This window comes from Aulonocara sp. 'chitande type north' Nkhata Bay, linkage group LG8 (assembly GCF_057382095.1).
Source record: "Aulonocara sp. 'chitande type north' Nkhata Bay isolate Kocher_YH1m ecotype deep benthic linkage group LG8, A_spYH_male_GT1.1, whole genome shotgun sequence".
NCBI classification, from domain to species: domain Eukaryota; kingdom Metazoa; phylum Chordata; class Actinopteri; order Cichliformes; family Cichlidae; genus Aulonocara; species Aulonocara sp. 'chitande type north' Nkhata Bay.
Window position 1 is genome coordinate 25,158,540 of NC_141351.1, and position 27,638 is coordinate 25,186,177.

Genomic DNA, 27,638 nt, shown 5'->3' on the forward strand with positions numbered 1-27,638 from the left:
TAATCGGCGTCTGTCTTGTGTCAGTGACGTAAAAGACGGATTTAATGCGACATGACCATCAAACAGCAGTCGCTTTCTAAAACATCTGATATGTATCGGATTCAGGACCACATACGAAAGTGACCCAGATCGGATTTGAAAATATCGGATTTGTGCTGTTCACACTGTCATACCATGATCGGATATGGGTCGCATAGGGTCCAAAAAATCGGATTTGATGCGCTTTCGCCTGCAGTGTGAACGTAGCCTAAGAGGAAGAGGAATACTCGGGGACTCCTTGGAGTTCAGGAACAGTTAAAATGTGAGAAAAAGCAAAAATGTTACACAAATTTCAAAGCCTGGCGTTCTTATTGAGATTGGCTGTGACTAATGTCAGCGGTTTCCCTCGATGCACCATTTGTAGTGAATATTTGTACAAATGTTGGGTAAATATAGGAAAATATAAATATAGAAAATCATGATTATTAATAAAGAGACTTTTTTAAAAATAATTTTATTCCCTTTTTTGAAAACATTGTCATCAAACACATACTGAAAAAAAACACTATTAAAAATATCCCATGGAGAACATACAGTACACAGTGATACTACGGAAACCTGCAGTAACCTCTTTGTAGCGACAGATGGTGTTAGTAGGATATAAAAGGTCTGTGAGGATGGAAAAGAGGAAAGATGAGAGCTAATATGAGCCGTACAATGACAGGGGTGAAGCATCAGATCCCAGAGTGACGAACCTCCGAAGGTGTGTCAGCATTATAAAAATGAAAGACGAGTAGCAGTACTAATAATTACAAATTCTAGGTGTGGCCCCAGACACACCCTAACATATTTGTTCTTTTTTTAAGTGTTCATGATTGGCTGAAAAACACTGAGAGCCAGCTCGAGATCGCGTGAGCGGTTAAGGTGTTGTGTTGAATGGTAGCTCAGTCAGCTGAGAGGTCAAGGGTCGACCTCCTCGGGGATGATGGTGAGGATGGCATCCTCGTTGCCTCGCCTCACCACCATTCGAAGCGTGTCGTCCCGCTTTATGGCAGCGCTGACGTCGCTGGCAGAGGTGATTCGTTCGCCGTTGATGCTGATGATGACATCACTCTCCTTCAGGCCGGCTCTGTTACAAAGAATGAAAAGAAAAGACGAGTTATTCTGGACTACCAAGAATAAAAAGGCATTCCTGACACACACCTCCATATTCCAGGGAAAGGATGAACTGAAGGGCTGCACAAGATCCAGTGTAATACAAAGAAGGATTATTTTGTACTGCAAATCATACAAAGCTGCTGTAGTAGAGTCCAAGAATAAAAATGTACAGATGGAAATGACACTGAAACCGTGTTTCTGCTCTCATAGAGATTATTAGCTGTGGTAGTGACTGAAAATATGAGACTGACAGTAGTGGAAATGAGCTTCCTCTACATCCTCTAAAGGGGTCTGAAGTCAGCCTAGAGAAAAGGTGGGGAGCTCACTTATTTGCGAGGAGCTGAAAGTAGAGCACCTAGTCCTCCACACCAAAAGGAGGCTAGTTGAGGTGGTTCGGATGCCTGCAAAGTGACAGTTAAACACAGAGGCTCTACTTTCAGAGCTGAAGCGATGCCAAAGAGAAACCCAGATCTGCGCAGCTATGACTGAAGCAGTTTGTCCTCCCTGCCAGAGCAAGCTGGACGCTCTGGGTGGGAAACACTCGTTTTTCTGTTTTGCTGCTGGCTTCCAGGATGTTTCCAAAAAGGAAAACAGCAGCTTTAAAATCAGAGGTGAACTCTCCATACCCCGCAGTCAGCACGATCAGAGGCTCCTCCTGAGTGCCGTCTATGTTCTGCATGAACCAAGCAGACAACAAGAAAACAAACTCTGCCTGCTGTTTCCTCAGGTGGGCCGCTGCGGTTTGCTTTCAGCATGCTTGAGTAGCAAAAACCGTCTGCAGAAGCATGTTTGTAACCACCCAGCGTGCACTCTTGTACCTGCTTTAACATACCAGAACCCCTCCGATGCCAAATGTGCCACTTGTGCCTTGGAAATAAAACTCTCTGGACAGAGAGCTATCCTGTCCATATCCTGAACTTTTATGCCCCGATGTGAACTTAGTAGACAGTGAACTGGGTGAAATGAAACACTCACGCCTCAGCTGGAGTTCTGCTGATGACTTCAATGACGTACGCCCCAGAAGTGACATCTGGGAAGTCTGACTGCCGCTCCTTCAGCTCCTTGGCCAGCCTGAGAAAAGAGGAGAAAACCAGTGAGAACATGAGCTTCTGCACCGAATGTTTTCAGCACGTCATTCTGATGCATTTGATTTATTCTGGGCTCTAAAACTTCACTCAGATTAGAAGTGACATCCTGAGGACAGGGCAAACTCTGAGAAGCTGCATCTTCAACAAAGCCGACGGTGATGAACTATGACCTGCATCATGCAGTCACTGTGTTCACCACCTTTCTGGAGCAAAATGTCTGAAATGACAGGCCCAGATTTAAATGTGTGTGGTGCCTGAACCACGCTGACTGTCAGCATAATTAAGGCCTGTCAGAAAGAGTATTTTATTCTGAAGTGCCCAAGGCTCCGTCAAGTATTCTGTGGTTTGTAAGCAAAAATAAAAGAGATTAACTGCCCCAAATATGATGAAGATGCTGCAAAATATGACACATGCAGCATTTTTCTCATTATGCTGATCGGCGAAAGGACATTTGGCGTCTCCAGCCGGTTAAATGGTGCTCCAAACCAGCAGAAGTGTTGTGTAGCGTTTTATCTTCTCAGTCATAATAACATTTGTGTTGCAAGTCCTGATTCACAGCAGTCAGAATGGCATCTGTGCTTCACACTGCATTATCACTAAAACAGCATATTCCACCCTGGAGCCATGTTGAGAGCATTAATCCCTCTGAAAATGTCTTTCACAAGAAATGGTCTCAAACCTGGGAGGTGTTTTCTAATTGTTGTGTGTTCAGAGCCGTTACTTCACACCAAGTTCTTTTAATACTTAAAATCAGTATGGTTGTATTTGAGTTTATGGGTAATTATGAGTTTTGATTCTTCTTTTCATTCTTTTTGAGTGATTCTGTGGAGGTTTGGGGCCTTGTTCTGATTGGATTATATCCCAGTGAGTCACTGATTGATTGTTTTCCCCTGATGTTACTGACCTCCTGCTCTTGCCTGGATCCCGTTTATTAGCTGCACTTTGCTAGCACTCTTTTTTGCCTTCAGAACTGCTCTTTGTGCCGAAGCTTCATCAAGGTGCTGAAAGATTTTGGTCCCTATTGACACGACAGCATCATTTAGCTGCTGCAGATGCACATCCATGATGTGAAGCTTCCTTTCCACCAAATCATGAGGATCTACTACAGGATTAAGTTTAGGTGGCTGTGGTGGCCATTTGAGTCTTTGTGACAAGGTGCTTTCTCCTGCTGGAAGCAACCATCAGAAGATGGTCCACTGTGGTTACACTGGGATGGACATCGTCCGTTTTCAGACCATTCTCTGTAAACATGGAGATGGTTGTGACAATCTGAATTATTCAGACCAGCATCCACGCCATGATCAAGGTCTCTGAAATCACCTTTCTTCCCCATTGTGATGCTCAGTTTGAGCTTCAGCAGGTCATACTGACCATGTGCAAACACCTAAATGCACGGAGCTGCTGTTACGACTGGCTGACTGTATATTTGCATTAAGAAGGAGTTAAGCAGGTGTCCCCAACAAAGTGACAGGTGAGTGTATATCCCTTCCCTTTCTCAAACCTTCTTTTACACTCTCAAATGTGCTCGTTGGAGTTTTGCACTCAGCCTTTTATGAATATTGATAAATTTCAGCTTTTGTGTTTTTTCTGGCTGTTTTATTTAAGGAAGCTCCAACATGTAAGGACTGATATACATCAGCCAACCGTGTCCCAATGTGCAGCAGCAGCATGTTTTCACTTGCAGCAGGCTTGACAGTGCATCACCACACGATAGGTTTGGCATGAATAAAGCTGACTGATGATCACTCGAGGAGGTTACCTATTATCTTGGCTTCTTGCGCAGTGTTGTGAAATGTAGAAAAGTTGGTACTTGGATGGAGGGTGAAACTTGAAAAGCGTAAATGTGATGGCAGATCATTTTAAAAGTACCTGAGGGCATGTTTAAAATTAACAAGCTGTCATAAAGTGAGGGTTGTTTTGGTGATTTGGGGAGTTTCCTGCTGTGACTCTGGGCCAGCTTAGGCGGGTACTCTGACCCGAAGGCTGTGAACGCGGCCTGGCCCGGCTTACATTCCTGCTTAAAGCGATCATTTGGCAGCGGGTATCGAAAGCTAACGTCACCCTGTCGATATGATCACCGCCCTGATTATGTATGAAAGTCAGGATTGAGAAACATCCATTTTAGGGATCCAGGGAGCGTCAACAACACACTGAGTCGGGATTTAGATTTTCCAGGCTGCTCTCACAGAAATCAACACATTAAATAATCTTACAATTTAATCCTGTTTAAATGCAGTTTAGATGATTTTTCTAGAGGTGAGGGAAGCTGGGACTTACGATGAAGTGAGACTCATCATTCTGACGCCGATGTATTTCTTCTTCTGTGGTGTTTTACCTGCAGAACATAACAACAAAAATACCCTTTATGTCCATGTTATGGTCAACATCATCATCCTCTTCTATCACGTTTATCTAGTTTTAAAATCAACAAGTCTAAAGTGAAGTGTGAAATGTTTAACAGGCAGCTTTGAAATCTATCTTTGCGTTTTAGCTACAGTACCGTAACGTAACGTAGCCATGCAAACGTCTCAGAGTTTCAGGTACAGGTACGAGTACTGGAGGTGGATGTGGCACAAGCCTGGAGCTTGTTTACTCTGGTCAGAGTCAGTTCATGAGTCTGTAAATGTGTGGCTTTTTCTCTTGATTTGGTTTCATTTCAAACAGAAAAACTGGAAGCAACCAAAAAACCAAAAAATGCATCACTGAAAACCACCATCAGTCTTCTTATTGGCTAAATCAGTCTGGGGTGAGAGAAATAAAGGTGCTGTGGTTTGGGTTCAAATCTCAAATCTGCTGACAGTTTGGTCACATCATGTTCTGGCCATGAGCGAACCACTCTGGAGTTACGTTTAGCTGAAAGGGTCTCAGTGCAGTTGTTTTGGTCTGCACCCGAGCATGATTACCGAAACAAACAAACTTCATCAAGGAGGAAAATAAACCGAGATTTATTTAACCGGGCGAAGCAGCTAAAATCCACAGAGATCCACATGAAACTTTCTGGACTGGAAAAACAGATTTTAAGCTTTATTTAAAAACTGTATTTAAGTCAATTTTAGATCCAGTTTAGGTATTTCAATCTAAAGAGACAAAATCTGGGTTTTGTTTGTAATTTCAAAGCTAAATTGTAAAAAAATTGTCTCTTAGAGCGATAACAATAAGTGTTGATGCTCTCTGGGCATTTACTGGAGAAAACTTTCAGGGCTCTCATCTCCACCTGGGATAGGTGGGCGTCAAAATAAGTTATAACACATGGTCTCCTTTTACCCACATTTAATCCTAGGCTCATCCTCTAGCTGTGGTTCCCGATACTCTCCTGTTTATTGTCTCTTTCCTCTCGCCTCTTAAATACTGAGCCTGGTTCTACTTTCTTCCTGTTAAAAGGCAGTTTGTCCTTCCCACTGTCAGCTAATGCTTGCTCGTGGGGGCGTGTTGTGCGTGCTTGTGCATTGTAATGAAAATTCTTCACGGACAAGCTTGAGCAGCCACAAAAAACACGCAGGCACATGGACGTCCACACGCTCTCACCAAATGATGACAGAACTGCTGTGATTTGATGCCATTTAAATAAACTTGGATTCAATTTAGAAGTAATGAGTGATTACTGCAGCGGAAAAACTGAGAGAAACCTTAACCCTTATATCACATGACAAAACTTTAGTTCATGAAGAAGTGTTTCCTTGTAAATCTGAGCTGAAAATGTAGTTTTAAAAAATCTGATTTGAGGTGTGAACGTTTATTTTGATAAGGAATGACCTCAATATTCCTAATATAACTTAATGTTACTGCATGCTCACAGCAGTTAGGAATTTCTGTTCATCTGTGTTGAGCTTTTATTGCCTTTTAAACTGCACGGGTCTTTCTCTATAACTTAAAGAGACATTTGTCTACTTTTTGTAAATTATGTCTGGATCCATTTTTTAAACGCACAGCTTTGTGTGAGTGTTCGAGCATGTGAGACTTGTGCCACGTTGTCTTGCTCTCTTTGGCCTCGTCTGCTCCGTCTCTCTGACATCAGCTCCGTGATAACACTGCTACAAACCTTTAGCTTGTCTGTCGTGTGACTCTGCCAGGAACTGTCTGATCTTGTCCGAGGGGATGGCAAAGGAGATTCCTGCTGTGACCTTCAGAGTGTTGATGCCGATCACCTCCCCATCCTGCAGCACACACACAGGAACAAACTTTAATTTGCCAGCGTTTCTCAGTAAAAGCCAGAGTCCCACATGAAGCTTGTGAAACAGCCAATCTGACGCCTCTTTTTTTTCTGTGGCTGACTGAAAACAAGCTTCTAATCAGAGTCAGCTGTGGACCGGGACCCTGCGCCAAGCGTTACCTAAACTCTTTATTTACCTTTCCTAATAAGGACTTTATGCTTCTTGGTCTTTATTTATATGAGGTTATGTATTTCTCCGTTTTGCAACACGTGGATGTGGTCCAAGTAAAGGCAGAGCTCAGTTTCTGCTTCACAGATATCATTCTTAATGATACGGATACAGCTCAAACAGGTCATCTCACTTTTTCTCCTTCACTTACCAGATTGACTAGTGGTCCTCCAGAGTTGCCGTACTGCAAGAAAACAAACAAGCAAACAGTTAACGTGAATTCAGTGAATATTATTAAAACAATTATTTAATGCTTTACCCATTGAAAGCTTACTAGGAGAAACTTTTGCAGCTCTTTTTCTGAGCTGAGCGGTTTCTGTCATATTTCAGACCTGCTCATAGAACAAAACGACCGGGTGTGCATCGGAGGATGCTGAGGGTGGCCTCTTCCTATCCAGCAACCCTCCTATTGCAATGGTTATCAAAATGCATCCTTGTTGACACATATTGAGGTGTCAAAATTCATCATTAAGGGCGCAGGGGAGGTCTTCATATATCGTCTTTATGGGGGAAAGAGTTAAGAGCGACCTCCATGGCTGAAAAAATGACGAAAACATAGAAGCTTTGGAAAGTGCACTTCCACTAGTGGCCACTTGAGGCAACATTATCCGCCGTTTCTGAAGAGCTGTGAAGCCTCAGGACTAGTGTTTCTTTTACTGTGGCCATCATGTGACGAGAGGGGCGGGTCAAAATGTGAAACCATATCACAGATGATCCCTCACTCTGAAACATGGTATGACCAAGACTGTATGACAGCATGACCCAATGAATGACCGAGCTCATAAAGTTAGCAGTAACTGTATACAGAGGTTAGGCTAACGTGCCATTTTCCCATAGACTTCTATAGGACCAGAGATCCTTTGCAACTATCGCCATCTGGTGGCCCTCAGGTGGAATGCATGATTTTAGGCACTTCGGCACTGGTAACAGTTAATTTCTTCCTTACATGTATAGTATATAAATATGTCTCCCTTTTTGAAATTATTCTAACACTTAAATTTGAATTATTAGAGGTGTTTTTCAGACTTGATAAGACCCACACACTTTGTCCCTTCCCTTACATTGATGATGGCATCAGTCTGGATGTAATCCATGTCTGAGTTGCGCAGGCCAAGTTCTTTGCCTCCCCTTTGGGTGGTGCTGACGATGCCGGTGGTGACGGTGTTCTGCAGGGAGAACGGGCTGCCTATCGCGACCACAAACTCACCGGGACGAAGGTCTGCCGAGCGACCGAGCAGCAGCACCGGCAGCTTCATCTGTTGCAACAAAGAGAAGAGACGGACAGGACACAGAGTGAGACACCACACATGCGAATCAGCTGATCGAACAGAAGGAAGAGGTTATTTCTGTGCTGGTCTTGGTGCACAAAGCTACATTAGATTTGTTTAAAGTCTTCTTTTACATGTCTTTCTTCTAAATTGGGCAAAGAAAACAGAAAGTGAAACAAATGATCCGAGGTTTTCCTGGCTCAGAAGGGTGACAGCTCTGATCCTCTTACTGTAAAAATCACTGAGTGTCTTTCTTTGTTTGACAGAAACCTGCATTTTCCATTTTCTTTCTCTAGTCGTTGGATTATCAGAAATGACTACGACTGACCCCATTTAACAAGAAGTAAACAGTTTCACTTCAACGCTGCTGAACATGACAAACGCCTCCATGTGGGAAAAACCTTGATGGTGCACCATGATTGAAGGAACAGCAGCCCAGTTACCACACACACACACACACACACACACACACACACACGTAAACAGCAGTTTATTCTCTTTAGGCCTGTGGAGACAGACGTGCATTTCCTGTGGACAACTGACTCAGCTCTCTCACTCCGACGAAGCCTCCTCTTAACCCCAAAACCCAAACTCTTAAATACAAATCACCATTTCAGTCGTGCAGCCTCATTGCCCCTGAGGATCACCGCTCTCTTCCAGTTAAACCTCAAACTGTAACAAGTATTTAGTTATTCAGCCCTACAGTTGAGGACTGAGGTTCATTCAGTAGTTCTCTGTAGCTGTCATTCTGGTACATCATGCCTGCAAAGTTCACCTTATTCACCTTAATACATCTGACATGTGTAAAAACGTTAGATGATTCTCTTATTCTCTAATATATCTTTTAAGGAGGTTTGCCAGTTAACAGTTATAATCCTTAAAGGCAGTTATTGTATATTCCTGTGTTGCAAATTGATGTAAACCTTACAAAACCAAACCGAGCATCAGACTATGACAAAACAACAGTTATGACCTAATGTTCAACAGTATTGCGTTAATGAGGTTACTGCAGTTTAGCAAAAGAAAAGCTGAGTGCACCTTTCTCCTACTGGAAATGCAAAGTTTATTTTGCCAGTGAAAGTGAACTGTTTGGACTTTTATGAGTAATAATTTGTTTAAATGCACTTTAGTAGATTCTTATTACTCCCCGACTTACTCAGTGTCGCTCTCTCCTCCTCCTCTGTTGGTCTTTTCATTAAATCCAGGAAACATTCAGACTGAGCGCACGCACACACACACACACACACACACACACACACACACACACACACGCACACACACACACACACACACACACACACACACACACACACACACACACTAAGGCTAAATATTCAATTCACTTTTATGTCCATTGTGCCAAATCACAACATCTCAGGGAAGCTTAAAGTTCAGGACCTTAAAGTTTCATTGAGGAAAACGCAATGAAACAAGGAAAATGACACTTAGATGTTTGACCTTAATGTTACAAGACGAGTTTGCATGTTCTCCCCGTGTTTGTGTGGGTTCCCTCCGGGTACTCCGGCTTCCTCCCACCGTCCAAAGACATGCAGTTTGTGGGGATAGGTTAATTGGATAATCCAAATTGTCACTAGGTGTGAATGTGCGAGTGAATGTGAGTGTGAATGGTTGTCTGTCCCTGTGTGTTGGCCCTGCGACAGACTGGCGACCTGTCCAGGGTGTACCCCGCCTCTCGCCCTACGACAGCTGGGATAGGCTCCAGCGCCCCCCGCGACCCTGAAAAGGATAAGCGGAAGCGAATGGATGGATGGATGGTTACAAGACTAATACGTGAGACACCGCCTCCTTACACTGTGAATTTCTTCATATTCATAAAAGGCAAAAAAGGGTGGTCTCCTTCCATCTTTGGTATACTCGCTGTTCAAAAACTGCAACACAATGTTGGCATCTCATGCACAGAGTCGCACTGCTGCAAACACTGCTCACACTCCCCCAGAGGAGATGCTGGGCTGATCTCGACAGGCGATGACTTAATGTCCAAAAGAACGACTGATTTGAACCCAGTTCCAACTGCTTGACTCACACTGACCACCCAGAGCATTTTCCCCCCTGAACTTCTCACCTTCTCCATCCTTAAAGTTTATTTTTTACATGAAGGTCATCATTAGAGACTACATCCCTCTTATATACAGTTTATCTGATATGGAGAGCCATACAGCCTTGCAGACTGACGCCACAAGCTTCATTCCTGGGCGAACTCCTCTTCCTTCCATGCACATAATTCTTATCTAGAGGCATGCAGTTGGTTTTCAGATATGCTGATATCACCTAAAGCTCAACACGGGTTTTACCGAGAATTTGTCTTCTGAGGCGAAGGCATGTCAGCACTGTGGTGATGCCAAGTGGAATCTGGGTTTAACCTTATCTGACAAACTGCTGTCCTCTGCAAATATCACAGCAGAGACCTCTTGTGCTTGTGTGGTGCTCCTGTAGCACATCCGAGCCGAAATCTAACCGTAAAACAACCCAAACCTCACCATCAAACTGCAAGGCCGATATTCTGCTGGAGAAGAGGGACATCACTGGGTCACAAGGTACCTGAAAACATAATTTTTCTGCCTATAAAAATATTTATAGATTTATAACGAATAAAAAATCCAAACTTTAAAATTGGCTATTAAAGACAGTGTAGCTTCATGTTGTTCATTGACTCGGTGTTCAATTCCCACCTTCTTCGATGCATTTAAAATCCTAAGAACCTTTGGCTCCAGCCCGCAGCAGTCTGGAGGCCAACCCTCCGTGAACTGCCCGCTGGCCCACTTCACGCCGTCCTACTAACCTACTTCAGCCCCACATGGATGACGTGGAACAGAAAAACTGAGACATAAAGCAGTCATGATGTTCGGACCCAACTTTTATCAACACCACACTCCACCAAGCATGACAAATGTCTGTTTCTCTGTAAGTGTGTGTCTGTGGTTTGTTTTGCTGCTGACAGACACATGTGTTGCCAATTTCCTCCGTTAAGTAACAAGCCTGAAGGCTCTGACCCACTTTTGCTTAAGGTTTTGTAAGCGAGAGAGTGACACAGAAAAACTCTGAAGGGAGAGAGTGAAGGAGGGACAAGGTGAGAAGGAGGGCAGAAAGGAATGAAGGGTAGATGAAAAACAGAAAGGATGGAAGCAGATGTGACAGATGTGGAGGCATCTCAGCTCGAGCAGAAACCGGGCGTGCAGTGAAAGCTTGCCCGAAAGCACAGGTACGATCGACACATTTGTACATGACTGCTGCCCGGGCCTGTGGATGCTGGCAGGTGAGGAAACAAAAAAAAAAGTGAAACCTGAAACAGAAGCCAAGTGTGAGATCGAAATCTGTTCTTTATGTCAGTCTCCCTGCTCACCCAGATCAGTGAAGGCACACAGTGCTTGAAATGAGCTTGAAAAGTGTATAAATTCTATAAAATACCAAATTTTGCACAAATCAAATTATTTAAATCATTAAAAAATTCTTAGTAGCACATGTAAAAATATCATTCACTGTTACAGATGTTGTTTTACTCTATTATTTGTTAATGTTCACAGTATTTGTATTGTAAAACTGTTATTGTGCTTTTGTATGAATGCATTTCATATGAATGCAAGAGCACACCCTTTTCACATTCTTTTTAGTTGAATCTATGAAAAATGCCAGACGTAACACCGTTAAGTTGTATTTGGGTGCCAAGAAGGTGATTCACAAAGTGCTATTAGCCAAAAATGTAGCATTTCTTGGCACAGGGTGCAGCGTGCTCTTAAAAAAAGTTGACTAAACTGGACGAGTGAGGACAAAAGAAGAATTGTCAGGCCTGGAAGAAAAATGTACAGCAGATGAACAGTATCTGAATGTCACGACGTTAAGAAATAAGAAAAAAAACAGCAAAGACCTGACACATCTGGAGCTCCCGCTGATCGATCTGCTGTTCACTGAAGTCTGATCAGAGTGACCTCAGGGAGGGGCGTCTGTCAGGAAGCTATTCACAAGGAAGGCAAACAGGGAGAAATGGGGAACGGGTCTGATGCAGTTATGAATCCAAATGTGATGTTTTTGGTTCAAATCATCACAGAGGCCACGAGAGAGGTACAACAGTGTCTACAGCCAACTGTAAAACAGGAAGCTCTGCCATTGTTTGCATCTCAGCCAGTGGAGCTGATCTTGCAAAAATTAATGGAAAAGTTGGAAAAGTGTGGTCAAAGGATCTGATTGACAGCAGACGTCAGTGTGGGATCATCTCGACAGCTGACGTGACTGAAATAGGAATAAACAAAGTGACGACTGGATTTCTCAACACAACCTGATATTTAAACTTCTCAGTATTTATGCTTTAAAGGTACATTTTGTAAAAGCTCTCTGCAAAATGCAGTGAACACCACAAGGTGGCAGCAGAAAAATTCAGTGTAGTTGTTCACTTATTTCCTTTTCTTTGTTGCTTGAAACTAACGTGCATTTAAACCGGCGACCCAAATAGCTGAAAACGTAAACAACAGAATGCTAAAATAATGAATCCCAACAGGAATCTGTGGGCATTATTCCAATGAGGTCCCCATAAACAAACACACACGCTAACGCACTCGCTGTCAAACATATACAGACATAAACAATGTGAGTCAGGTTATGAAAGGATTCGTTCAGCTGTTCTAATCAGACCTTTAAACCACAAACAGCTCGAAACATCTGAAGCCACCATCCAACGCACCGCCCACCGAGCTCCGCCCACCAGGAAAATGACCGTGTTCACCCCTCTGTGGTTTTTAGGATGACGGCGCGCTGTCCGGGCTGAGATTACAAAGTCAACGGGCCGGGGTCGGTATTAATTTAAGAGACAGCGACACAGCGGAGAGCGAGACGAACCACAACAAGCAAGACAGCAGCGGTTCGGTTCATCCCTTTAATCCTCTGCTGTCATCATCAGCCCTCTCCTTTTCATTATCCGTCACTGCTTCCTCTGCTTTTCGTGTGTTGCTCAGTCTTTGAGGAGGATCTGCTCTGTTTTTCCTCATTTTCTGTCAGAAATGACGGAAATCTTCTGCAACAGTGGTGGATGGACAAAGTTTCCAAAAGTAATTCCTGTAACCCAGAAGTTCAAACTCCTCAAAACACTAAACTTCACATATGTCTGTGAAGGTTCTCAGACCCCCTGGACCCCCATCAGGGGGTCCTTTTGTCCCTCTGTGGGGGAGAAACTCCCACTAGGTTTAAATCTGGGACTCCCCACCATTTGACCTTAGAACTGAAGAAGCTTCTCGGATGAGAGGTGAAACGTCTTCAAGCAACTTAAAGAAGTCCAGACGCTTTTCTTTGCAAGCTGCTTTGACTAAACTTCACAGTTTTTCTACTGTTGGCAAACATGGTCATCTCAGGCACATCAGTCCCACCCACCAGCTGTTCAAACTTTCTGCTTATGAGGGGCAACCAATCAGAGGAAAGTGGACTGAAGTCAAAGACATCTAAAATAAGCAGAATACAAATGAGCGGCTGCTAGATAAAGAAGGATTATTTCAAACTGTGAATCATGCAAAGCTACTGTAGTGGAGTCATGAGCAAAAGTAAGCTGGACATGAGCAGAATCAGTCCCTGTTAAGAAAACTATTGTTGTTGTGTATGAAGAAATGGACCAGAGAATTTAAATAAGTAAAGACCTTCCAACATTAGAGAAGCCCAACAATTAGACGAGCCCCGATCAGCAGCGCATGGTGATGGTGGGCAGGAAGAAGTCCTTTGTAAGACCGCTCCTGACTGAGACCACCCTGCCTCTTACTCTGATAAAGGTTAATACAACATGTCACAGTATGAAAAGTGTAGCTGAAGTATAAATATGGAGCAGTTTGACCCAGTTTGTCTCAGCGCCCTGACATCTCACGAACATGTAAAACAAATAAAACATCTTTTCCTTGTGTTCTCCTTTTGTCTCTCGCTCCTCTCATCTCTCACTCTCTCTTGTCTTTCATGCAGGGCACAGACAGACCTTTCAACTGTTGAATTAAACAAACAGAGCAGAGCTTTGCCAACTTTTTGAGGAATTCACCGAGGGGATAAAGCCCGTGAAGGAAAAATAACACCAGAGAATTCAAACCTCGTAATTAATGACATGAAGCAATGGTGTCAGCAGAATTCCGGCAGATCTCTGTAACCCTAAAATGATCTCTCTCCCTCTCTCACATTAACTCCTTATTATCACCACTTCATCTGATGTATCTTATATGCTAAGCTTGGAGTGTTTACAGTGGCGCTGTTGGTGCCGTGTTATTAACAGAACAGATCAAATCTGCCTTCGGCCTTCAGACGTCCTGGACTGTTAAAGCTGATCATTTCCCGTAAGCTGCTTGTGGGCACGTGTCAGGGAAAATGATCAGTGTTGGACTGAGGTGGAATATCACCGCGAGGCTTCATTAAAAACAACACCCAGTAGCTCCTGTCTGCACATGCTTCCATGATGCATACCTGAGAGGCAACACAGATTCTTATAAAACTATATAAACTTAAGATTCAAATGCAAATCTGTCTCCACTGAGCTGAAACCTGAACGTTTCTGGATTCTTCTGCACGCTACTCGATATTTTTCTGATCAGATTTATCAGTAAAAACAAGCTGATAAAGCCTCTGATGTTCATTTCCAGCTCACTGCTTCACTGGACACGAACCCCGCTCGCTCAAAGACACGACCACTCACTGCCCGAATCACACACACACAGGGAACATCTGATTCACATAATGCTTTCCCTAGCCCATTACCCTAAACCTCACCATAACTTAATTGTAACCCTGTCACTAAAACCACATCTCAAAAATGCCTTCAAACTTGTTGGGACCAGGATTTTGGTCCCCACAAAGACATGAATACACACACGTGCTTCTAGTCACCTTTGCTGAAACAGTGCTGCAAATTATGTGATGTTCCTAAACCCCGTGAGTTTGTGCATCTTCACACAGAGTGCGCACACAGAGACACACACCCCGCCGACGGCCAAACACGCCACTTGAAACCACCACCGTCTCCTTCTGACGGGCAAAACGTGACGTCACATCCTACGGCGATGGTGTCTCTGTGCGGAGCTTTATCACGTAAGTGTGAAGAACTGGAACACGTAACTGGATTCAGGCTTTTTTCTGGGAATAAAGTCCAATCATGTCTCACTCTGAAAGCTGCAAAGCTGAAACGCCAGAATAAACTGGTGAAACCTCTGAGTACTCATAAGGCTTTACACTACCCTGCTTAATTTCACGAGATTTCGTGGTTAAGCTCTAAATCGTGTCACATTCAGCAGCCCTCAAATCTGGAAATGAGTTTGCAGTTTCTGCACTTCCTGTTCGCTCATCGTAAAGTCAGCTGCACCATCAGTTTCAGGGTCCCAGTCGTACTCGTGTTTAAAGCTTCCTAAAACTTCCTGCACGCACCTGACCTTTGGAGGTCTAAACGTCTAACAGACCACAGAGCAGAGACCGTGTGCCAGAGTTTGTTTTGGACTTTACATGCAGATTGATTTGCTTTGACTACAAGAAAGAAGTCGATGGAATGGTTCACATTGTTTCAGCTCTACAAGTGATTTCAAACCCACGGCCTGAGGATGTAAAGTCCCATTCCAGGGTTTTGCAACAATCTTGTCGTCTTTGGCTTCCTCTTGATTGTCTTCACCTGTGTCTAATTGTCAGTTAGACCTCAGTGTGTATATACTGTATACCAGGGGTCCCCAATCCCAGTCCACGAGGGCCGGTGTCCCTGCAGGTTTTAGGTGTGTCCTTGATCCATCACAGCTGATTTAAATGGATAAATTACCTTCTCAACATGTCTTGAAGTTCTCCAGAGGCCTGTTAAAGAACTAATCATGTGATTCAGGTGTGTTGACCCAGGGTGAGATCTAAAACCTGCAGGGACACCGGCCCTGCAGGTTTTAGATCTCCCGCGGACCGGGATTGGGGACCCTGCTGTATACTCTCAATCACAGTGTCTGTTTAGTGCTGTTTATCTCCTTTATCAGGCTGTCGGGCATTAAGCTTTAATGTTTAAAGTTTCTGAGCTCCCAGTGTGTTAGAAATAAACAGCACCACACAGCACACATGTGATAAAATTAATTAACTCCAGCTCAAAATGTTTAAGAACCTCGTCTTATTTGCAAAAGCGTTGTGGTTTTTTTTGTTCTTTGGAAAAAAATTTCACCATGTTACCATCCTCACCTGATAAGGCAGGGGTCGGCAACTCCAGGCTTGGGGACGGTGTCCTGCACGTTTTAGATGTGTCCTTAATCCAACACAGCTGTGATCAGGTCTCTGGTTAGAGCAGGCAGCAGGTGTCATGTGAGTGTGCTCAGCGGCTTAGCAGAGACTTTAATAAGTGATGTTGTGATACCGTTATCACAAACTGGGGGTTTTGGTTTAAAGCCTGAATATGAACTTCCTTATGTTGGTGTGTGCTTCTTATGTTACTGTGGACTTTTCTTCTTTGGTATTGGTGATTAGTAGTGCAATAATAATTTAATCTCCAAATGCATAAACACGTGGAGTCTGTGTTTTTGATATTGTGAAAACGGCGTGTGGCTCAGAGCTTGTATAACGCGCCCTGTTTGCTTTCATAAGTACAGCTGGACTTCATTTCCTTCAATTCATTTCCTGTTTTCTCACATTTTCGGAGCTCCTAGAACTGCTACAGAAATTCTTTTATAACTCCTGTGTGCGCAGACTCAGAGTCTTGTGGTATCTGCATTTTATGGCTTTTTTTTTCTTCTGGTTTCCAGTCTTATGAAAGCAGTCCAGATCACAGTTGCATAAAACACTCTGTTTGCTTTATGCAACTCAGTACAGCTGGACATCATTTGCTTTAATGATGAATGACTTTAACTACCTGTCTTTAAACACAGACTGCACACAGATGCATCTGTCCTGTTTTCACTTTAGTATTAAATCTGAAACTTCACATAAAAGGTTTTAATACATGAATTTGACGTGTGAGGACAGACTTCTGCACAGGATGTAGCAGCTCTGACTGTCTGGACATAATGGGACGCACCCACCCTTTCATTCTAAAAATGTCGTCCCATTACATAAATGTCGGTAAAAACCTCTCTTCCTGGCTTGAATCTGGCTGCCCGGTCATCCCAGAGAAAAAAACAAAGAGTGTGAGGAAGCAAAAACTCAAAGTCGCCCCAAACCAAATCGCTCCGTTTGTCTCCACTTGCCCCACTCACACCCACTCTCATGACTCATCACTTTATTTTGCCCCAGAATGATCTTTCGGAGCCAAAATCAAAGGCAGAAGTTCAGATAAATGTTCACAAAAAACATGCTTCACAACAGGGTATAAATGCACAAATTCAACAGCTTGCTTTGCAAAATAAAAGCGAGTGAGACGAAAGAAAGCAAAGAGGTGAGAAGAAACGAGGGATTATGAGAAACTCTATCTTAAATTTTAAAACAGAAAATACAGAAATACACAAAAGAAAAAAAAGGTGGAAAAATGAAGATGCAAAAGTAAATTTTCGCTTTCTCTGCTCCAACAACTGCGAACTTTTGAGATGGAGCTGACGTGAAGATGAAAAAAGAACAAAAAGAAAATGAAATAGGGGCGTCCTCGCTCTCCAAGCGTCTGCCTGCTTACCGGTGTATCGATCTTGATCAGAGCGATGTCTGCCTTCTCGTCGATGTCTTTGATCTTGGCATCATATGTGGCTCCGCTCTTCAGCTCCACCTGGAGGAAATTAAAAGATCTGATCAGAACTCAATGTCCTGATCCAAAATGGTCATAAACTGTAAATAAAAGATGGACGAGGCCACCAGGATGTTGCCAGTTTGTTAACAAAGTCCTGTTTTTAAAGCGGTGAGTATTTTCGGCCATCAGCGTCGTTGCTTGTTGTAACCAGATGATGACCGAGGAGCTGACTCTGACACCGGGGGATCCTGCATGCCCATGTGGCACCACATTAAACAGGATTAACTTACAGAAATGTATTAGGTTGTGTTCAATAGGACGAGAAAATAATGGCCAGAGACTATAAATCGTTTACAGCCAAAGAAATTGCCCATAAGAAGAATACAGCTTTACGACAGTTTCACACTGGCTTCACTTAGTACAGTAGAATCAAAAGCTACTTCCATCTTTTATTTACAGTCCATGCATCCACCTTGTCTCATGATGATGATGTTTAAACCAGCACAGACGGATTTCAGGCCATTATCCACAAACCTACATATCCAACCGAAATGAAGCTACACAATTCTGCCTGCAGGTCTGCAAGCTTATTTGCAACCCACCCAACCCCAGCTTGTTCTTTCCATGCTGTTTTTGACTTTTTTAGTCTCATATGTTGTCACTGATGCTACTCTCTATTGGTCCTGACTATATGGCAGGTTGTGCAGCCACTGCATCTTACAAGATAAGGATTGTAGCTTAAGTGAGTCCAGTTAGTTTTCATCAAAAGCTATTTTGATGTGAACACATTGCTATACATTTTTAACATAATATAACATAATGGCTAGTGAAATAGGATGTTGTGAAGACGTTTCCAACAGTTTGCGTACCTTCACTCTGTGCTTGTTGGCCACCACATGGGCATTGGTAACGATGAGTCCGTCCTCTGATACAACGAACCCGGAGCCGCTGGCTACGGGAACCTCCCGCTTGGAAAACATCATCCTGAGAAGAGAGAGGGAGAGACGAAAGGCTTGGCTCTGACTTCTGATCTCAAACAACATCAAGTGGACATGATCAATTGATGGATCGATCACTAAAGAGCAGGCTTTGATGTAAGGGTGTAAAGAGGTATTTTAAACTGTATTTAAGAAAAACCAAGTCTAAAGTTCTGCTTGTAGCTTTAACATTTACTCTTCAGCATGGAAAGAAACAAACACGTGTCATTAGTTTTAAGATATTTGGCTGTAAAATAAAATGATCTTTGACTCAGTGAGAGGACCCAACAATGTCTCAATTTATTTTTTCTGGAACATAAACATCAGCGAACAATGTACTCCAATCCATTCAACTGTGCTTATTGGATGATCTGAGAAAGGTCCAAGGATCATTAAAATCATTAAGACAGCATCCACGAACCTCACATCACATTTCACTGTGACTAAAAGTGGCGAATCTACCAAAACCAAACAAATCCTGATCATTCTAGAAAAGAACTGGTAGTTAAAAACCTGAAGAACTCAACACATTATGATTGTTTTGATTGATTTAACCAGAAAAAGAAAATTCTGCTCTCTGAGATTGTCCCGGTAACAACAGGCCGGGTTAACCCAGCGTTTTTTCATTGGCCAAAGAAACTAACTCCTGGAAAAAATCCAGGCAAGCAACCACTGAGGCAATGCGTTGCTTAAACCGACAATTAAGAACTTTATAAAGGCTCCCATCCATATTTTAAAGGTTTACAGATGTCTGGATCACTCTTACTTGCGATACAGTTCAATATGAACGACAGCAGGCGCAATCTTCTCCACCACATCAGCGATGAAGTTGTACTTGTAGCGAAGACTGTCGGGGTTCTGCTGACCTGAAGGGAGTAAAACACCATGTCACTGTATCGTAACACACACACACACACACACACACACACACACACACACACACACACACACACACACACACACACACACACACACAGTAATCCACTGTGAGCATTCTGAAAGGGACTGCAATCAGCAGCTGCAGGGGAGGAAAGATCTGGTGGATTTTGGCCGACCGCAGTCACAGAGGAGATAAGAGGCTGGATAAGAAAATTGAAATGTTGCAAACAATCATCATCTAGTATTAGTCAGACTTTCAGCTTCAGTGTGGTGACTGCATGAGGTTCAGGAGACCCAAACCATAGCCGCTGTGTTAAACCACATCCAGATGTGGAGTGCAGTGTATATGAAGCGCACGTATGCGAGCAGCTGCAGCCTGTCTGCTGCTCCCACTGATGCTTAGAAAACAAAGGAAATGACTCAGCGCCTCAGAAGATGCGGAGGTATCAGGGGGGGGAGGCGGGGCTATTCCTGCATAACTGTCACTGTCGCCTTACATAACCCCCTCCTGGTTCAACCCAGAGGTGCTGCAACATCTGGAAACTCAGATCTGCCGGGGCCAGTTAGCAGACAGCCTCTGCCATCTGTGTGTGTCGTAAACATGATTCCTCAGAGCGGTGTGACCATTCATGTCACCATTCAAACTTCACTTGTGTGACCATTAAACAAACTAGAGAGAGCTTTCTTTGTTTAAGTGAGGAGACATGGAGCTACTGCATAGACATATACAGGTGAACTCAGTAATGCCAAAGATGGTGACCAAAAATATTAGCCAGTGACATGGTTGCACTGACAGGTTCAGCTCTGTGGCATGCAGTCTCGTTATCGTACCGCTGTTAAAGAAGCTGTGAAGTGAAATCGTGGTCATACACTAAAGAATTACAACTTATGAGAAAAAAAGATTTTTTTGGATGGATGGAAGGTAGGACGGCGGGCGGAAGGGTTAATGGATGGATGGCTTAATGGGTGGATGGATGGATGGATGGATGGATGGATTGATTGATCGACAGATGAATGGGTGGATGGAGGGCTTAATGGGTGGATGGATGGATGGATGGATGGATGGATGGATGGATGGATGGAGGGCTTAATGGGTGGATGGATGGATGGATGGATGGATGGATGGAGGGCTTAATGGGTGGATGGATGGATGGATGGATGGATGGATGGATGGATGGATGGATGGATGGATGGATGGATTGATCGACAGATGGATGGGTGGATGGAGGGCTTAATGGATGGATGGATGGATGGATGGATGGATGGATGGATGGATGGATGGGTGGATGGATGGATGGATGGATGGATGGATGGATGGATCGACAGATGGATGGGTGGATGGATGGCTTAATGGGTGGATGGATGGATTAATGAGTGGATGGATGGATGGATTGATCGACAGATGGATGGGTGGATGGAGGTCTTAATGGGTGGATGGATTAATGAGTGGATGGATGGATGGATGGATGGATGGATGGATGGATGGATGGATGGATGGATGGATGGAGGGCTTAATGGGTGGATGGATGGATGGATGGATGGATGGATGGATGGATTGATTGATCGACAGATGGATGGGTGGATGGAGGGCTTAATGGGTGGATGGATGGATTAATGAGTGGATGGATGGATGGATGGATCGACAGATGGATGGGTGGATGGAGGTCTTAATGGGTGGATGGATTAATGAGTGGATGGCTTAATGGGTGGATGGATGGATGGATGGAGGGCTTAATGGGTGGATGGATGGATGGATGGATTGATCGACAGATGGATGGGTGGATGGAGGGCTTAATGGGTGGATGGATGGATTAATGAGTGGATGGATGGATGGATGGATCGACAGATGGATGGGTGGATGGAGGTCTTAATGGGTGGATGGATTAATGAGTGGATGGATGGATGGATGGATGGATGGATGGATGGATGGATGGATGAACAGACGGACGGGTGGATGGATGGATGGATTAATGAGTGGATGGATGTATGGATGGGTGGGTGGGTGGATGGATGGTTTAATGGGTGGGTGGATGGATGGATGGATGGATGGATGGATGGATGGATGGGTGGATGGATGGATGGATGGATGGATGGGTGGATGGATGGATGGATGGATGGATGGATGGGTGGTTTTTGTAAAGCTGTTTTGATCCACTTTGGTAAATCCATACGTGTAGTTTTTGACCACTGAAGTTAAAAAAAGGATCTTCTTGTTGTCTCCGGCTCTTTTTAAGTGCTCCAGGTTTCTCTCAGAAGAGATGTTTGATTTCAAGTGCTTCCTTTAACTTGTGGCACCATCTTTGTAATAGGCCACTTCCCCCCACCATGTGGTGGGCTGCGGGCTGTGTGATCAAGTTAAATGAGACTTTCACAATACTTTTTTCTTTTTTTAGGTGGTGATTCATCTTTATTGGTGTTTAGTTGTGGCTTTCTCCAATAAGTGATCAATTTCTCCACCATTAACCTCCTTGATGTTAATCGGGGCCTTTGAAGCGTCACATTACCACCATCTAGCAGCTGTGTGAACAGACCCGAGTTCCTTTTGAGCAAACCGTTGGAAAGATCTACACGAGACAGAGCAGAGCGACAGTGAAGGCATATCTCTGTTTGTCCTCAGGGTCACTGATCTCAGGATCATACTGTATCATATCTCAGCTGACTCCCTCCACATATTTCAGATGTCTGCAGATTTTATCTCCATGAATCATGAAGAATCCCGACCTCATTCTTCATAGCGATCACCTCGCTGCAGTTCATACCAGCTCTGCTGATAACGCTGCTTTCACTTGGAAAAAAGACAAGAAACAACTTGTCCTTTGACCTCAAAATAGATAGAAAATAGACTGTATTTGTAAATGAGCCTCTACACTGGTAATCGGCCATAATGAAACAGTTTATTGTGCATTTAAATGGCATTACTTTAAAATGAGACTCTAAGTGTGGCTTTTATATTGTTAGTCTCCTGCTGCCTCCACTGCTCTGCCCTCATGTTTCTCCTCTCGAGTTTTTGTTGGGAGGTACTAAAACTTGTGGAGCCATTTTGATGAAATGCAAACACCAAGAGAAGGGCAATGAGGGACAGGTGAACTCAATCAGACACTAACGAAAGAAGGAAAGAGAACAAAGGAGGGAAGGAAACACTGACAGCCACATGAAGATGTAACTTTTTTCAGGCAAACAATTTTTACTGCAGCTGCGCAAAAAGCAATGAATGGACACATTAAAGATGTTGACTCATGGCAAAGAAAACAGAGTGGAAACAGATCACTTTCTTGTGTGAACCAGTCCCCAAAAAATCCACACAAATCCCAATTTTTTTAAGAAAAGAAGAAATGCTGTCAGCACAAACTATGGTGAAAGCCACCCCTAAGCTTTAGGCTTTAGCTGGATTGAGGATGTCAACAGCCCTCAGCCCGACTGCATCATCTATCAGAGGTTGGCTAATGCTAACATGGTGGGCACTTAAAAAACAAAGATCCCTTTTAAAAGGAGCTTGGCTGATCAAAAAAACACTTAATCTCAACCAGAGGCAACAAGACTGTTTGGTGGAATGTGGTCTTAAAACGTGATAAAGGTACAATGTGTGCTTAAAACAATGAAGGTGCGATGCTAGGTCCAGATTGCTGCAGATGTGCCATAAAAAGTGTTAAAGAAGAAGAAAGACTATTGTGAAGCTGTTTATGGATACACGCACTTGGACACAACTCAGGTCTGAGGCTGTCACATTCTCACATCAGTCCAGTCCAGGCTTGAGTCAGTCTGAGTCTGTGATGACTTTTCCTGAGCCTCTGCTGCAGCTGACCGTCAGTATGTGCTGATGTGGGTTTGGCTGGTCGGCTGTTTGGCTGCAGATTAGCGGTTTGCCAGCTGCTGCAGCTTTGAAGTGAACTGAATGGAGTCAGTCAGATGTGCAAAGAAACGCACTGCAGGTGTCGGTAACAGCACTGCACACCGTGAGGTCAACAGAGGTCATGTCCACAGTGGCGCAGTGAGCGACGCTGAAGCCGGCACACTGTAAACAACCAATGCTCACATGTCAGCGACCCCGATTGGTCCGACAAGGAGAGCTTTCACTTCAGTTTCTGCTCACAAATGATGACAGAGTTTAAATGGATATGGCTGTTGTTGTTCATTTAAGCCAACCCAGCCTCTGCAGTGATACCACTGCTCGCGGCAGTGTGCCGACAGCTGGGTCTCCAGCCACGACCAGCAGTGTGCACCATGAATTTATTCCCCGGGGTCAGATGATCAGAGTGGACTTCTGCTGTATAGTCCTGAGCTGTCCTTTGGAGAACACTCAGTCTTTAAATGTGTTTTGTAAGTAAATTTGAGTCGAGCTGAGGAAAAACCAGAGCAGCTGGAAAGATCCCAGCAGGTGCAGAGAGAACAAAGATGGTCTATTAATAATTTCCCCCAGGGATCAATAAAGTATTCTGATTCTGATTCTGATTCTATGAGGGGACAGTGTTTGCCGCTGACCCACTGCGCTGCTGATATTGAAGACAAGTGCAGAATGAAACTTGCCAGAACTTAAAAATTATTTGGCTGAGCAAAGATATCTACTGACACTGCTCCTTAAAAGTGCAGATATGTGATGTTTTTCCCCTCAGAAAGGTACAGATGATTACCTTGAGGTACAGTAATGAGCTTTAGAGGTTCATTTTTGCATACTGTACTTGTAGAGATAGAAATGTTCTTCTTCTGCACCTCTAATTCTGAGTGTGACAAAGTCAGGACATATTTAAAGAGAGACTGTTTGCTATTCTCACATAGTTTGTAAAGCATGATGTCCATGTAACTTAATTAAAAACTGTAATTAATGCTTATTTATTGGCTATTGATTTTATATAAGAGCAAGATTTGTCTCTGACACTATGAAAATGAAACATATGGATGCTTTTAATAGCTGTACCAAACTATTTTTAACCTGTTCCAGTAACACGCTTTTAGTATTTTTGTGGGTTTATTTTTTACGGAGCTACATGTGCTGTTCTCAAACATCAAACAGTAGCCTGGTTTTCAGGCAGTGAGCCCTCCAGCTCCTGAAAGAAGGAGCTGAATCACCAAGCGACTGTGTTTTGTTGACTCTGTATCCAAGCCTGTCAATCTTGCAAACAGCCCGCAAGTCTGCACATGGAAGCAGTCAAAGACAAAAAAGGGAGAAATACATTTTGATCCCCTCAAATCTGGGTTAAATATCTGTGTGACCTAGATCTGTGTCTGTTTAGGAAGTTATACAATTGGCCAATCAGCTCCAAGAGATGAATCACCACAGACATTGTGGCATCGTCCAGATTTTTTCCCTAAACTCAAGTTCAAATCAAATCAAATGCAAAGAGGCGTTTTAGAGGTTTGGACATCCCTCTCAGTGAAATAGGTCAGAGAAGTGATTGGGAAGGGAAGAGGTGAAGGGAACGGGAGAAAGACATTAGATGGATAAAAGGAAAAAAGGAAAAGAAGACGCAGGAGGAGGAGGAGGCTGACACTGACCTTGCTTGAGAAAGTCCACCCCACACAATCTGAATCAAACTGCATCAGCAAACTGCTGTATTTACAGCTGTAGCTTTGAAGGTTGTGTGGCTTCACTTCTTAAAATCCTTTCATGACTCTTTGAGTCTCACAGGACAACCTATTTGTTTTCATAGCACAGGGCAGTCACTCAGGACTTCCTGGCCTAATTTCAAGAAATTATGGCCTCGTTAAGATAACATTAGCCTGCGAGAGAAGGAGGGAGGCAGGTTTATGGGTGGAAACTAGGGGTGCAACGATACACAAAATTCACGGTTCGGTTCGATACTTTGGTGTCACGGTTCGATATTTTTTCGATACAAAAAAATGTTCATGCCTTTTTAATTTGTCATTTATTAAAATTATAAATATATATTTTAACTCAAAAGTACAGTTTTTAAATTTAACCCTAACCCTTGTGCGCGTTTTTTATTTTGACAGCGAATGCGCACCTGCGGACCACTTATGTGCAGCCCTGGTTATTTAGCTCGTCATATTGCAGCCACAGAAATTCTTTTGTCCATGAAACCATAAAGCTGCACTTTCTTTTTGCCTTATAGTCTGATTTGTCATAACTTCTCCGTTTTGTGGTAAGCTTTTATTTGGCTGTCACTTCTTCACCCTGACCTGTCTTATTTGGCTCAGCAGAACTAAAATATAAATCCTGCTGCTTTTACACACGCACTCACATAATCTCAGCGATTCTCTGCGCGATCAACCTCTCACATGTTTAAGCTGCGGGAGATTTCACTTGTCATGTTTGCATAGTAAGCTAACGATTAATAAGACGATGTCAGAGGAATTGGTGCACAAATTATCATCACTCACAGATCAGTGCTGTCATTGCAAAGTGAAAGCAAAAAAACAAGCGCAAATTCAAACGCGATTTCAATATGTCACATATTGACAGTGGCTCACCGATGCCAATGACATAATTACCCAGCTACATTTCTGAAAGAATGCAAAAGCATTGACATATATTTTTCCTTCCTACAATAGCCCGACGGGCAGGGCAGAGATAGATTTTGGTAGCCCGTCTGAAAAAAATCGCTAGCCCCAGGACGTCGGGCTAGCGATTTTGCGAGCCCTGTATCTGATTGAGGAATCCCTCATCTTTGGAAAAGAGAGTTTACAGAGAAATGTCTCTTTCCAAAATAAAAGCTATACTATCCGCTTCTTCTGGGCTATATTCTCAGCAGCATAAGGAGAATCATGTGCTAACAGCTGTCTAAATGACTCGGCTAAAGTTAGTAGCATGCTTGTTGTTTTTGTCTTTGCACTAGGATGATGTCGGTGTAAATGTGCAGTCATATTCGTTGTGTTCCCACTAGTGATTTCAGGTTAATCTCGTTGAAATGACCTTAACGCCACAACACGGCAAATCTCCGTTAACGAGCTACCGCCGATCGCCCCGTAAATGGCCTGTATTTGTATAGCGCTTCACTTTTAAACGTGACAGTCTTCTGCTGCTTTACTTCTACTTTCTATGTGAAAAACTACAACGAGGTATCTGGAGACCAAACCTGATGTTTACTAGACCACAGGCCACCAGATTAATCAGACACTATATGTTGGAGGTTATGGTTGTGTGCTGCTATATGCTGGGAGGAGACGCAGATTCAGGGTTAACTCCAGTCTGTCTGAGATCTAAGGATTCATTCTTCACGCGATTTGGGTTCATTCTGGATGCTCGTCTGATGATTTTCTGCTGGGCGAGAGTTCAGTCTCAGACTCCTGCTGAGGTCATACAAGTTCAGAGCCAACACACACACACACACACACACACACACGTCGGGTATTCGTTTCTTGTGGGGACATTTCATTGACATATTGCTTTCCCTAGCCCCTTACCCTAACCATTAATAATGACTGCTTAACCCTCACCATGACCCAATTGTAACCCTGACACTAAAACCACATTTTGAGTCTCAAAACCGTCTTGAAACTTGTGGGGACCAGGATTTTGGTCCTCACAAGTACAGTAAACTTCCAATTTTTGGTCCCCACAAAGAAATGAATGCACGCACGCACACACACACACATTGCTGCCGTATTTCAGGCTTTGTGTGTGCGCACTTAAACTTCCACAGTCCTGCTTCACCTTTTCTTTCTTCTTAAGCTATAATCTCTCTCGTGCACGCGCGCACGCACTCACACGTACCTTTCCCGCAGGTTCCCCTCTGGATGAAGATCACCGGCGGCTGCTGCAGCTTCATGGCCCGGTTGCTGACGCGCTTCAGCTCGCAGATGTTCCGGTACGAGACGCCGTCGCTGCCGCACACGGGTTCGGAGCTTTTGCACACGCACACGCCGGCGCTTCCTCTCCGCCGGACAGTGGCCGACACCTCCACGCCGTCACTCACCACGCACTCCATCCCCTCGGCGCAATCGCGGTCTCCGGTGCCGCCGCACTGCTCGCCCTCGCCGGACGCGCACACCGGGCAGCAGTCGCAGCGGTCCAGCACGTCGCCGGCCAGGCAGTCCGCGGGGATGGGAGCGCACTGAGACTTGTCGCACTTCTCCGGGCAGCCGATGGCGAGGCGTTTGGCTCTCAGCGCCTCGGCCACCAGGCTAGAGGAGGCGAACAGGGCCATTACGCACAGGACAAACCGGAGACTCATGATGGGACAGTCCGACAGAAACTCAGACCTGCAGTTAACTTTTACACGGAGTTCTGCTGTAAGAGTCTTAAAGTGTGCTCTGGGGCAGCGTGGAGCTCAGGGAACCTTCACCGGAGGACTGGCTTACGCAGTGTGGCGCTTCGC

The 27,638-nt window shown here is 43.9% G+C and overlaps 1 protein-coding gene across 1 annotated transcript; it reads right to left on the reverse strand.

Moving 5' to 3' along the window:
* Positions 1 to 475: 475 nt before the first annotated feature.
* htra1b (HtrA serine peptidase 1b) lies at positions 476 to 27,638 on the reverse strand. The gene is made up of 10 exons (XM_086304549.1): positions 27,035 to 27,638; positions 19,253 to 19,352; positions 18,379 to 18,493; positions 17,459 to 17,548; positions 7,666 to 7,860; positions 6,756 to 6,788; positions 6,265 to 6,379; positions 4,503 to 4,560; positions 2,113 to 2,208; positions 476 to 1,108 (listed from the first exon to the last, which is right to left on the reverse strand). Exons 1-10 carry the CDS (start codon positions 27,492 to 27,494, stop codon positions 940 to 942), a joined length of 1,431 nt encoding a protein of 476 aa, XP_086160675.1. The 5' UTR covers positions 27,495 to 27,638; the 3' UTR covers positions 476 to 939.